The 13,063-nt window shown below is 37.3% G+C and overlaps 1 protein-coding gene across 3 annotated transcripts; it reads left to right on the forward strand.

The window, feature by feature from the left end:
- The first annotated feature begins 2,130 nt into the window (after nucleotides 1-2,130).
- On the forward strand, nucleotides 2,131-12,640 carry LOC115411323 (epithelial-stromal interaction protein 1). 3 transcript variants are annotated; one of them, XM_030123433.1, is made up of 5 exons: nucleotides 2,134-2,674; nucleotides 8,879-8,937; nucleotides 9,028-9,111; nucleotides 10,721-10,797; nucleotides 10,875-12,640. In XM_030123433.1, exons 1-5 carry the CDS (start codon nucleotides 2,253-2,255, stop codon nucleotides 10,917-10,919), a joined length of 687 nt encoding a protein of 228 aa, XP_029979293.1. In that variant the 5' UTR covers nucleotides 2,134-2,252; the 3' UTR covers nucleotides 10,920-12,640. The 3 variants fall into 3 exon arrangements, with proteins under 3 accessions (XP_029979292.1, XP_029979293.1, XP_029979291.1); XM_030123432.1 differs by having other exon boundaries at nucleotides 2,131-2,656; nucleotides 8,876-8,937; nucleotides 10,721-12,640; XM_030123431.1 differs by having other exon boundaries at nucleotides 10,721-12,640.
- Nucleotides 12,641-13,063: the final 423 nt, after the last annotated feature.

Raw genomic sequence — 13,063 nt, forward strand, 5'->3', positions numbered from 1 at the left:
GTAATAAAGACAGTAATACATTCAGACTGAACCAAACGGACAAATAATCAGTAAAATGAACAAAAAGATCAACAAAAAAATACAAAAAAATAATAACACAGATGAACACACCTGGACTCACCTGAAACCTAACACCCCCAGAGTTTGGACAGTGACCCACCCCCTCTACTCAACTCACACACAATACCCCCCAACGACCCCCCAGGGACACACCCTGTACGACCCCAACACTTAAGGTCATTAGCATATGGATGAACGCCCACACAGACCCCTCCCCCTGCAGGTGTATGAGTCCAGTTTCCTCCACTTGTTAGAACTGAGAAGGTTCTTGGATGAGAGACGAAACGTTTTCAAACGAGTTAAACCAGTCTAGAACAACCAAGAAGAAACACATTTAAACCAATACAACAAACTAATCAACAACATAAAAATGGTAAATAATAAATGATCAAACTACAAAATGTAAAACAAAACAAAACAAAACAAAAAACAAAGAAAAAGAATAAGATAAGCAACAGAGTAAATAGTAAAAATGTGTAAATGATCAATTAAATTAAATAAATGTACAAACTGTAGTTTATGAAGTAAATTAATGCGTTGACCTGTGTGGATCCACAGGTTCTAGATGTGGTTTTGTAGTTTTTATGCTATTGTATATTCATACATGCTGTACCGCATTTGTCCAGCAGTCACCGCCAAAGCACTCTGGCCATAGCAACATGATTGTAAGGCAATTGTATTCAAAATGACTAATATCTCCCAAAATATTGGTCCTATCAACTTGCTGATTTCGCTAGTCTGTTCTTTGACCAAAATACAGAAGTATGACAAACTGCAGCAGTCAGCTCTGAACGGATTTAGTGTGGATCTCCGGACACACACACACATACACACACACAAACACACACACACACACACACACACACACACACACACACACACACACACACACACACACACACACAGGCCACTTGGCTTTATACTATAAATGTTCAGGCTGGATCAGATGTGTTCATGTTTTCACTTATATGTTACCTTCCATCTCTCTCTTCCTTTAATTCCTTTGTTTCTCTCTCCACTTTGTCTTTCTTTACCCATCCTCCATTTCCATCTTTCCTTCCTTTTTTTCTTTGCCTTCCTTCCTTCTCTGCTGTCCATCAGTTCACTAGATGTCTTTTCTTTTCTTTTTTTCCACATTGCATTAACTCTTTCACAAACTGTAACTTTGTCTCTTGTAAATTTGTTTTCACTTTTTTTCCTCATCTGTTGGTCTCGTGACGTGCGCACAGTTGCGTGTCTGTAATCGGATGAGCAGCTGTCATTGGTTGCGACACAGACGGAATGAACACCTACACTGCGTCATTTACACTAATCTGCGGCTGCGTCGAAACAGCCGTCGTACGTCCGCACCAAACCGGAAACTTGCCTTCAAAATAAAACGTGACACCTGAAATGTGGGGATTATGGGAAACGAGGAACCATTAGAAACTCAACACATCAGTTAATTAACAAAGTTAAGTGATAACGGTAATTAAACTAATGGTATCAAAACGTCTTCAGCACAATACTACTTATTCAGAAAATAATATTTGCTTTTTCAGATTGGGTACTCAAAGACAACACAGGCCTATCTTCTTTTGTGTGTAGGGTTATATCTTATGTATTGTTTATTTCTATTGTGTATGTATGTGTTTAGTAAAAGCCTTGTTAAAATCTGTGTGTTATAAAAATTTCTGATTATACAAATACATTCGTTAATCATAATGATCCTCCATGACTCTGCAGTTGTGTAGTTCTATGGTACATTTATATAAAACGAAAAATTACAAAGAATTACTGAAAACAAATACTTACGGATATTTTGTGCGGAACAAGCACCAAATGACAGAAATGTATTTACTAATAAAATTAAAGATAGTGTTTAATAAAGCAAAGCAGGTAGAAACATGGTATAATGAAATGTTTTGCCATGTCTTTTGTTTTAAATACTTAAAACCTAATAATGAGTTCTAATGACAGCACTTTTAATAAAAGAACATTTATCAGGAATTGCTCCGATAATCTGAGAAAATTATGCCAATCAAGACGATGATTGTTTTTGTGTGTTTTACTCTGAAACATCTCACCGGAAGTCATTCAGTGTCTCATTTCTTATTTGACATGCGCGTTGCTAAGGTGCAGGTTCCATAGCAACCAACTCACTGACTAAAAGTTGAAAATGTAGGAATAAAATCAAAACTATGACATGAAAGATGGCGGCAACTAAAGTCCTGAAGCCAAAACCACCGACGGAGGCACCGAGGAGACTAGCGGACAGGCTGCACCCGGTGTCCGGTCCCCGGGTGAGGGCGGCGAACGGACCGGGGACCGAACCCAGAGGCGCCGCTCAAAGCCGCGGGTCCAGCTGCCCCCGGTGTCCGCGGGGGGAGCGGCGGGAGGCGGCCACCGGGGCGCAGGGAGCCGCCGCCTCCTCCGGGACCAGAGCCCGGTCCTCCTCCGCCGCTCCCAAGTGTCCCAGACCCCCACTACCGGAGCACCGGAGACCAGCCCGGCCGGTGAGGCAAACCGGCGCCGACACGAGGAAGGAGCCGCGGGGCGTCAAAGGAGAAGCCGGGTCCACGAGCCAAAGAGCCGCGAGCCAAAGAGCCACGAGCCAAAGAGCCACGAGCCACAGGTGAGACCGGGACACAATGACGGAAAACATGTGACAATAACAGGACATTAAACAACTATGATCATTTTAGTTTGCGTTAAATATCATATTTTTTCTATAAGATTTTAAGTTTGTTTGTTTGTTTGTTTACATCCTCAGCTAAGCCTCAGCCTCCACAACATTATAAAAATTGACCAAGAATGAGCAAAATAAGAAGAAATTCACAAAAATCAGACACTATTTTCATCAGACTGTCTTGACAATGTTTCCATTTTATATCCTCTTTTTCATTTTCCTCGTTACATCTTTTACAAATAATCAAAAAACACAAATAAACATCTGCGTTCTTCAACTATAACCCAGAACCGAAAATCTTGATTTAAAATAGCAATAATTAAACTGATTTAACTTTTTTTTTTTTTCATGATAACTTTTTTGGCCATATTTGGCCATATGGTTATGCCTAAAATAAACTGTTGATCTATTTACTTTTACTTTTATTAAACTCATGGTAAAAACAACAAATAGATTAAATGAAAGTGTTTCAACATCCCACAAAACCATTGAATAAAAGATTCAAATGAGGATGTCAACTTTCTCTTGTCTTTTTTCCTGTTTTGCATAAACATCGTCTATTTTGTGCTTTGTGGCACTAAAATATTTCTCCAGTGTCTGTTTGCTGTTACTGTTGCACATAGCAGCACATTTTATAACTTAAATTATACTTTTATATTGTTATTTGTTTTCACTGTCACATCATAAAACGGTAGAACGGCACAACAATTTTCCTGTAGAGATAAATAAAGTTCTTCAGGCTGTAAATGACTGTTGAGAAAAATATTATTACAGAATATACTCATACTCAGTAACTAAAAGCAATAAACAAGCCTGTCTTAATATGTAAAAAAAAAAAAAAAAAAAAAAAAAAAAGCTAAATTAAAAAGCTCAAAAACCAGTGTGTACGTGAAGTTTAATGGAGTACAGGAGCTGTCTGTGACTGGTGACTAGTTTTTAGAACAGCATTTTGTCGTACATGTGAACACACACTAGTATCGTCAGTACTTCCCACAGATGACGAAAACACAGTAGAACAAATCCTGAATCCTTTTAAATCCAGTCCAGAGGTGTCAAACTCATTTTAGTTCAGGTTCCACATTAAGTCTAATTTGATTTCAACTGGATTAGACCAGTAAAATAATAACACAAAAACCTATAAACAATGAAAACTACAATCTTTTTCTCTTGTTTTGATGCAAAAAATTAAAAATTACAACAAAAAATCTTCAAACTATCCTTAAAAAATGTAAATATCCCGAACAACCTGAAATTTATTTAGAATAATAGGTCTACTGTGATTTATAAGTTGTAATGCACATTTGTAAATGATAAACTGAGGCTTAATTTTGTTAAAATTGCTCTTGTTTTTCCTCAGAAATGTCAGGTTTTTCTTGGTTGTTCATGTTATTTGCATTTTCTTAAAGGATAGTTTGATGACGTAAACATTCTCCTTAATGTAATTTTACTTTTTTCACTTTAAAACACAGAGAAAAGTTTGAATTTGTCATTATTTGTAGGTTATTTTAGTGCTGTCAAACAATTAAAATTTTAATCAGATTAATCACAGGGGTGCTGTGGATTAATTTCGATTATTCACGATTAATGTATCATGCATTTTTAATCTATATTCATTGCGTTTCATTTTGCATGAGTAAACAGACTCAAGAAAGAAGGGAATATAAATGTACTTACCATATTTGTTGCAAGCTGGGCGACGCGTAACAGAATCCACAATTAATGTATGCTTGGCGTTATTGTGGTATTTGAATGTGGAAGAGCTTCGGTGAATAGAAAACTCCTTCCTGCAGAGTGTCTAATACTGTATGTGGGTCGAATGTTCCGTCTTGGTTTTTTTGTCCTCATATTTCCATCCAGAGGGCCAACATGCTGTTTAGTGTCTTCCATCTTTATGGGTTGGTTCTGCTGTCTGTCACTACCGGATCAGCTGACCGTTTGTTCATGTGCGTTAACATTAACTCTACTGGACAAACCGACCCAAATGTGTTGGAGGAGACGTTCAGAGTCATTCTGTAGATGGGGTAATGGAGTTAACATTTAGAACTAGAAAAGCACTCGGAGAGCGCAGACCTCCGCCAAGGCAGATCAGTGGCCCCCCCCACCCCCGATCACCAACAAAATTTAATCATTTGTTCCTTGTGCCAGTATCCACATTTCCTGAAATTCTCATCCAAATCCGTCCATAACTTTTTGAGTTATCTTGCACATGGACAGACAAACAAACCAGTGCCGACAAAAACGGAACCTCTTTGGCGGAGGTAATCACATTAATCATGATGTTGGATTAATCTGCGTTAATTTTGACAGCTCTAGTTATGATGTCATTATTTTGCTGGTCTGACCCTGACCTGAAACACAAAGAGAATCTATGGGATGTGGTGGAGAACTTAACACAGCGTCCGACTCCATCAACAATACAATGATCTATATAAACAGAAAGACACAGTGAAATGTAATGAGCAGGAGTTTGAGCCCCTCCAGAGGTGGCTTTGAACTTTGACCTTTGAACCACACTTTGGTTTGATCCAGCTTGTTTGGTCCAGTGGAGGCTCCACATCAAAAACACTATTTGACAGGTTTTCCAAACACTAGATTCAGAAAAGTGTTAACCCATGACTGGTGCTTAAAGCAGGGTATGACGTTCATCACCAATTTTTCATCAAATCTGGAAAACCCAAGTGATAGCCTAAGCATCACAAATCTGTTAGTCCTTCCGTGATTACGTACCTGAATCAGTCCTCTCATGGTAAACAACTTTGAAGTGTACTCCATCACAAGCAGTCCGTTTGTTTACATACCAAACCGAAACCTAACCACCACTCAGGTGTTTTTGGAATTCCACGCAGCTGCAGCAGTAAGACGCACTGAAGGCGTTTCCGTGTTAGTTGCTGCTGCAGCCATACTGTGGCTGCGTGGAATTCCCAAAAGGCCCAAGAGACTGAGGTTTTGAAAACTGAAACCTAACCGTTAGCATTTTATGTATTAGTTCCAGTCAATAATAGGTAATGTTAGTCTGGTGGCCTGATAAACAGAAATGGATGAAAATGTTATAATTACAACGACTGTGTCCAACTAGCTAGCAGGCTAAGGTAATCATGATACGTAGGCTATCTTAAGTTAGGTTTACATTGTGTCCCCGATGGCCACGGCAGTCCCATTTGCCCAAAATGCAGTGGACCGTGGGATTATACCCATTTTTTTCTCCATATTCAAGTTTTGTCACATAAACAGCGCGCTACGTCTCATCCAAACAGGGCTGCCGTGGCCATAATGTAAACCTAGCTTTAAAAATCTGTCCCAGCATCCAAAGCCTTAACCGTGCTGCTCTGAGTTTTCCTCTGTTACACTATACAGCGTGCACATGCCTCCATACTAACGTGCTCAAGACCCAACAATTCCACTGGCAAATTCATCGCCAACTCTTTTCAGAATCAATTTGGATCAGTTTAATCGATTTTTTGTTGCAGCACTACTATGTATAATATTTGTGCTGTTTAAATATCCACCAAATCCTTTAATTTGACTGTATGTGAGAGTAAGAATAGTTTATTGGTCTGTTCCAGATATCATGTGTTGTTTATTATCCGTATAGCTCTCTTTTGAAATGTGCATAATGGCACTAGGTTAGTTTTGTAAGCGTTACCCCATACATACTTTATATTTGCTTCTGGATCTTTGTGTCAAAACTCTACAAACTAAATCAGAGACAGAAAAACTCCCCGATCAAACCCTGTATCATGTAAATCAGCATTTGGCGGCGGAGGCGTTGAGCGGCGTCCTGTCCGTGACCATCTGCTGCATGGGGTTAATCCCTCACGCTTTACCTCCCACTGACACTGAGCTGTAGGTGAACATCCAACACGGATCAGACGAACCGAAGCAACCGCAGAAACACATTTACCGTCCACTTAACACCCCACAGCTCCGCGTTCACATCATTTTGTTATGTTTTCAACATCTAATAATACATGATACCAACAGCTGTGTATTTCTTCCTTGAGCCACACAGAGTCGAAATATTCAGGTCAATATTTATCAGTATAGATGTAGGTTTTGCTTGAATAAATTTGGTGGAGGGCACATTCTATAAAGATCTATGGGAAAAGTTTAGTTTTAAATGCATCATTTCCTGCATTGTGGCAATTATTAACCATTTAAAACCATCGTACCAGTGTTTGCACGACCTCATTACACCATTTCACCCTTAACATTTGCACTCTGTATTTTTGCACTATTTTATCTATCTTGTTCTTTTTTTTCTTTTTAGAGTTGTTATTCTGTTTTATAGCCTATATTTGGCATTAAGCGGACAGCAAAGCAAGAACTTCATCCTACAGGGAACATTTTCCTCACTTTGCAAATGACAATAAACACTTTGACTCTTAATGTAAAGGAAATTTAAATTCAGGCACCAGGTAATAGACTGAACAGTTGTATCAGATATTCAGTTTCACATTCAAACATTAATTCTCCTGCATCCTAACAGCTCTAAAAAGGCAAAAGTACAGCGGTAAAAACCATGTAAACAGGTTTTTATTTATTTACTCATTATCTTCATTATCTGAACCCGCTTTATCCTCACTAGGGTCACGGGGGTCGCTTGGAGCCGATCCCAGCTACATAGGGGCGAAGGCGCGGTACACCCTGGACAAGTCGCCAGTTCATCGCAGGGCTTTTTTAAAAATGTATTTATTTTTAATTAATTTAGTGCTAATAAACAGCATGTTAAAAAGCTCTAACCTACAGACTGATCCGAAAAATTTCTTTAATTTTTTTTTTTATACTTCATTATCATTTGTTTTATCAACAGACAATACAACACAGCAACTAGGGGTCACTGGTTGAACACAAAATATTTAAATGACAGACAGTCAAATAATGTGCTGCCATTTTAGCCCCACTTTTACTTTAAACCAGAGGTCCCAAACATGTGGCCCAGGGGCCAAATCTGGTCCACCAAAGGGTCCAGTCTGGCCCCTGGGATGAATTTGTGAAATGCAAAAATGACATTGAACATATTAATCATTTTAGTTCAGGTTTCCAATTTAATCTCAAACAGGTCAGATCAGTAAAATACTATCACAATAACCTATAAATACTCACTACTCCAAATTTTTCTCTTTATAAATGTAAACATTTTCATGTCATTTTACTGTATTTACACTAAAACAAACTATCATTTCACAAAAAAAATGCGAATAACCTGAACAAATATGAACATTTTGAAATGACTGAAATGCAAGTTTACCAATATTCTGCCTGTTATTAAATCTTTTGTGTATTTGTAGATCCACTGTGATCTGTAAGTTGTAATTTACATGTGTAAATGATAAACTGAGACAGAACATTGTTGAAATTGCACTTAGTTTTCTTTAGAAATGTCATTTTGTTCATGTTATTCACATTGTTTTAAAGGATAGTTGGTAGATGTAAACATATTCATTGCATAATTTTACTTTTTTCACTCTAAAACATAGAGGAAAGTTTGGAGTTGACATTATTTATGTATTATTATGTCATTATTTCACTGGTCCAGTCCACTTCAGATTCACTTTGGCTTAATGTGGTCCCTGAACTAAAATGAGTTTGATAACCCTGCTTTAAACACACTTAATTTAATACATTCAACAATGAAATCGACTATTTTCAGCTCTTGTTCAAGATCTTAAATGTTATTGTCTGCTATCACTCGCTGCAGGTGTGTGTCTTACTTTTTCAGCTACACTATTGTTTATAGAGACAACATTTACTCAATAAAAACTGTATTAACAAACATTTCTTTCAATGAAATGCAATGGAGCTTATTGTAAAAGATGTATCAAAATGAAAATGTTGAAAAAGACACGGAAAGACATGACAAGAAAAAGAAGTAAAAGTAAAATTGTTTGGTTTGCAACAGCTCTTTATGATCAGTATCATGTCTCATTCAACCAAAAAATAAAATGTTAAAGTATATGTCAATAAATGTAAGTTAAACAATAAAATACAGAGGTGTTTTTGGTGTGTTTTAATTGAGAATGAAAGAAATAAAGTCTAAACACGATTATGTTGTTTATTGTTACATAAATCTTTAGCTCTAGACAGTTAATAGTAATCCTAATAATAATAATAATAATAATAATAATAATAAATTGTTTTCTTGTATTTCAGTCATAAAGCATTCACAGTCATTCCCCCAAATCCAAAGAAGAGGCAAGAAATCCAGAGAAGTGAGTCATGAAATCAGGTCGATCCAAAGAGCATCTGTTCGACTGTCATTAGACATGATGTGGTTTGTTGTCGTCTGATTGGTTGAGCAGAGGCGGAGGCGGAGCTAGCCGCTTTGGAGGAGTTGCGTCTGAGCCGAGCGATGGCGTACGTGTCCATTAACCCCAGCAGCGTCGGTAAGGAAATGACGAATCAGACAAAACATCATGACACTGACAGAAAATGTGTTAATAATATTGATTCTCTCATTCCAATGGTTCCTTTGACTGATTTGGATAAATGAGACTCAGTCATCAAAGCAGCAAAATGATCAACATAATGAACTGAGTGACTTTGCTAAGGACCGTATGATAATGGGGACGACTGGGTCAGAGCATCTCACAATCAATCATATCATATTCAATATTAATATCACTCATTTTGTTTGATTTTGTTAATGTTTTGTATCATTTTTGTCCATTTTGCTCATTGTGTTGACTACTGAGTTAATTTTTTGGACGATCATATTCCCTCTCATTTGTTATGTTTATATTCACATTTTATATTTATTTGTTGTTTAGTTTGGTCAGTTTTTAGTTATTTTTGTTCTTTTTCGCTCATTGTGTTGACTACTGAGTTAATTTTTTGGACTATTTTGGACATTCTTTCTTATTTGTTATATTTAGATTAATGTTATATTTATTTGTTGTTTAGTTTGGTCTGTTTTTATTTATTTTTGTTCTCTTTTTGTTCATTTTGTTGTATGTTTTGTTAATTTTTTGATAATTTTTGTTCATTTTGTGCTACATTTTGATCAGTGTTTGTTCCTTTTTGTCCATTTTGCTCATTGTATTGACTACTGAGTTAATTTTTTGGACAAAAATATTCCTTATTTGTTATATTTATATTTAAATTCATTTGTTATATTTCTTTGTTTAGTTTGGTCAGGTTTTTTTTTCAGTTTGGTTCATTTTAGTTCCTTTTGTTGACAGGCATGTTCTTTTTTTAAAAAAGTATTTTTTGTTGATTTTGTTTTTTCATTTTGGTCAGTTTTTTGTCCATTTTGTTGACAATCGTGTTCTTTTTTTAAAAGTTATTTTTTAAAATTAATTTTGTTGTATATTTTGGTCAGTTTTTGTCCACTTTTGTCCATTTTGTGTCACTGCTTAGTTCATTTTGTTGTCTGTCATTTTCTTTCTTATTTCTTGGCAAGTTTGGTCAGTTTTTGTTTATTTTTTTACCCGTTTTACTGACAGTTGTGTTTTTGTTAAAATAATTTTTGTTAATTTTCATGTATATTTTGCTCAGTTTTTGTTCATTTTGTCCGTTGTGTCAACTATTCAGTTCATTTTGTTGACTCTCATTCTTTTTTGTTCTTTTCTGATCATTATGTTTGTTAGTTCAGTCAGTATTTGTTCATTTTTGTTCATTTGTTGGGTCTTTTTTGTTAATTTCATTGACCATTGAGCATCTGTGGGAGGTGCTGGACAAATAAATCGGATCCAGGTTCCATTGGAATGAAATCATCAACATTAATTCCACACTTCCTGTCAGTGTTAGAGTGTTATGGATGACCGATGCATATCTGGAGCAGTATTCTTGACATGATTGAACATTTACTCACTACACTTTAGGAGTCTGGGTGAGTGTTTAAGCGTCTAAATCACAGATTCATTTATAAAGTATAAATGAAGTTGATGAATCCGGAGAGTTTGGCATTTTAGGTTTTTGTATCAGTTGTTTATTGATTAAAAACACCTTCGATAGGAGCCACAGACTGAAGGTTCGGTTGTGGCTTTTTTCCAGGAGGCTGTTTGAGTCTGGAGGAAGTTCGGTTGAAGCAGCAGCAGGAAATGATCCAGGCGAAGAGGAAACCGAAGCAGGTGAGACGAACACCGAGTCGCCTTCATTCACATGCCGCTGAGTCGCGGTCTGATGGACGTTCATGTGGTCGTTTCAGGTGAAGAAGCAGCTGATGGACGAAGCAGATGTCCTGACAAGCTGAACATTGACTCATCGCTTCACAAAACCATGCAAATGGGTTAAACCAGGGGTGTCAAACATGTGGCCCGTGGCCCAAAACTGGCCCGCCACAGAGTCCAATCCGGCTCGTGGGATGGCTTTGCAAAGTGGAAAAATTTCACTGAAGATATGAACAGTGAAGGGCGTTGATCTCGTTTTAGTTCAGGCTCCACATTGTGATCTGAAATAAAAGGAGGCTTTCACTGTTGGGGGCCGACAGCAAGGGTATATCCCTGAAATCCCCCCAGTCCTCTGCACCCCCAACCATTTGGAAAAAACACACCACCTGGTGTCAAAATATGACATCATGTAAACTCAAGGTAGTGGCATGAAGAAAGAGAACTGTTAGACGATCGATATGAACTCAGTTTGAGCTTCATGGACCCAACCTGTCCGTCCATCCAGTTTTCTTAGAGTATTCAATACTGAGAAAACAGTCTGGAATTGGGCCGATCGCTGTGAAATATGCACCATCTATTCTATACCGGACCAATCACAAGTCTGGGGGCCGGGTGTTTCGCAATGCGTCATACACAGTGACTTCTTTTTGTTGCGAGTCAAAATCAGTCCCAAGTCCGCGAATCTCTTTACAACTGTTGTTGTTTGTTCACCTGATTCAAAAATAAGGATTGAATTCCAGATTACACCCTGTATTCTTAAATTTCTCTGACAAAAGTGTCATGTCCATCTTATCTGTGATTGGTTTACACAGCGCCTGTTAGTCCCACCTCCATATTTGGATTCAAGCCCTATGATTTCAGACGGATTTGTCTTTGAGAAAGACGGATAACTGGCCAGGCTAACATGGACCTGATAGTGTCAGAATAATGGTCAGAGAAACTATTTTTCCCACAAAACTCCACCTAGTGAGTGAAAATGGCACCATATGAACTCTGGATGGTAAACGGAAACTGGACATTTGGAAGACGATCAATATGAACCAAATTTTATCTCAAACGGCCTATTGTTACTTAATTTATGTCCAAAAAACTGATTTTCAACTACAGCGCCCCCATGTGGATGACTTCTAATACTCACAGAGAAGCTGAAATCGATAGAGTTCTTCCACTTGGGGTTCCCTGTGTTGGTTATCAAGGGAGAAGAACTCCAACCAAATCTGTCCTAGTTATCGCCTTCACATGAACGATATCCAGCAGTGGCGGCGTTCAAGGTAAAACCATTATATCCCTGAAATGGAGTTTTGGGGATAGAATAATAATAGCATAATAACCTATACATAAGGACTCCACATTTTCTTTGTGGTTTATGACTTTTTTAAAAGATGTTCTTTAACTACGCATCTAAAACTCAGAAAAGGTCGATTTTACTCCAAAACAACACATATGCACCAAATTTAAGAATGCTAAATGTGTTACAAATATGACATAACTGTTGCATTTATTACAACAATTTAGGCATAAAATTAACTCATTTGTGGTTGGAAAAAAGGGTCAGACATTCAAACATTAGGACAGTGAACACAGCTTCTACCTTCAGTTGTAAAGAGGGCCTGGACGCTGTGTTCAAGTCCAGTTCGTTCATCCAACGCCTCCTCCTTCTAAGGTTTGACCCTATTTTACAACTTCACCTCCTTTTCTTCCTTCACTCATTCATGCGACCACAGGTTTGGCCTGTAATGATGGTATCGTGGATCTAAACCATCCACTGATTAATGTTCAAACAAGTATTTGTCATTTGGAAACAAATGAATGTTTTATATAAATGTGTATATTTTGTAAACATTTTAATTACTGATGTTAACTTGAGATTTAGTGCTAGAACATACTTGGTTCTTCCAAAACCACCAACGAATCACCGCTATGTATCCACAGACTGTGTCACTCACTGAATACACACTTCTGTATTATGGTATCATCAAGTTTTATTCTTCAAACTTAAACTCATAGATGTGTATTTTGGTAATCACTTAAAATAACACTGTGTCTTATAATGTTCAGGCACTGCATCAGCTGATAGTTTACATTATAGCTCTGTTAGCTTAGCTCTGTTAGCTTAGCTCTGTTTTTAGACTGAAAACAGCCACTAATCACCTCTGTTTTCTGTACAGTTTGTGTTGTCAGTAGCTGAATTAAAGATCTGTTTGAATCCAACAACAAAGTCAGAACT

This window comes from Sphaeramia orbicularis, chromosome 20 (assembly GCF_902148855.1).
Source record: "Sphaeramia orbicularis chromosome 20, fSphaOr1.1, whole genome shotgun sequence".
Lineage (NCBI taxonomy): Eukaryota > Metazoa > Chordata > Actinopteri > Kurtiformes > Apogonidae > Sphaeramia > Sphaeramia orbicularis.

Bases quoted from the DNA above. Each gene is read 5' to 3' on its own strand.
- LOC115411323 (XM_030123431.1), top strand. From the start codon at position 2,253: ATGGCGGCAACTAAAGTCCTGAAGCCAAAACCACCGACGGAGGCACCG. The intron at 8,938-9,027 runs GTGAGTCATGAA...TTGGTTGAGCAG, and splicing joins GAGGCAAGAAATCCAGAGAA to AGGCGGAGGCGGAGCTAGCC. The intron at 9,112-10,720 runs GTAAGGAAATGA...GCTTTTTTCCAG, and splicing joins CATTAACCCCAGCAGCGTCG to GAGGCTGTTTGAGTCTGGAG.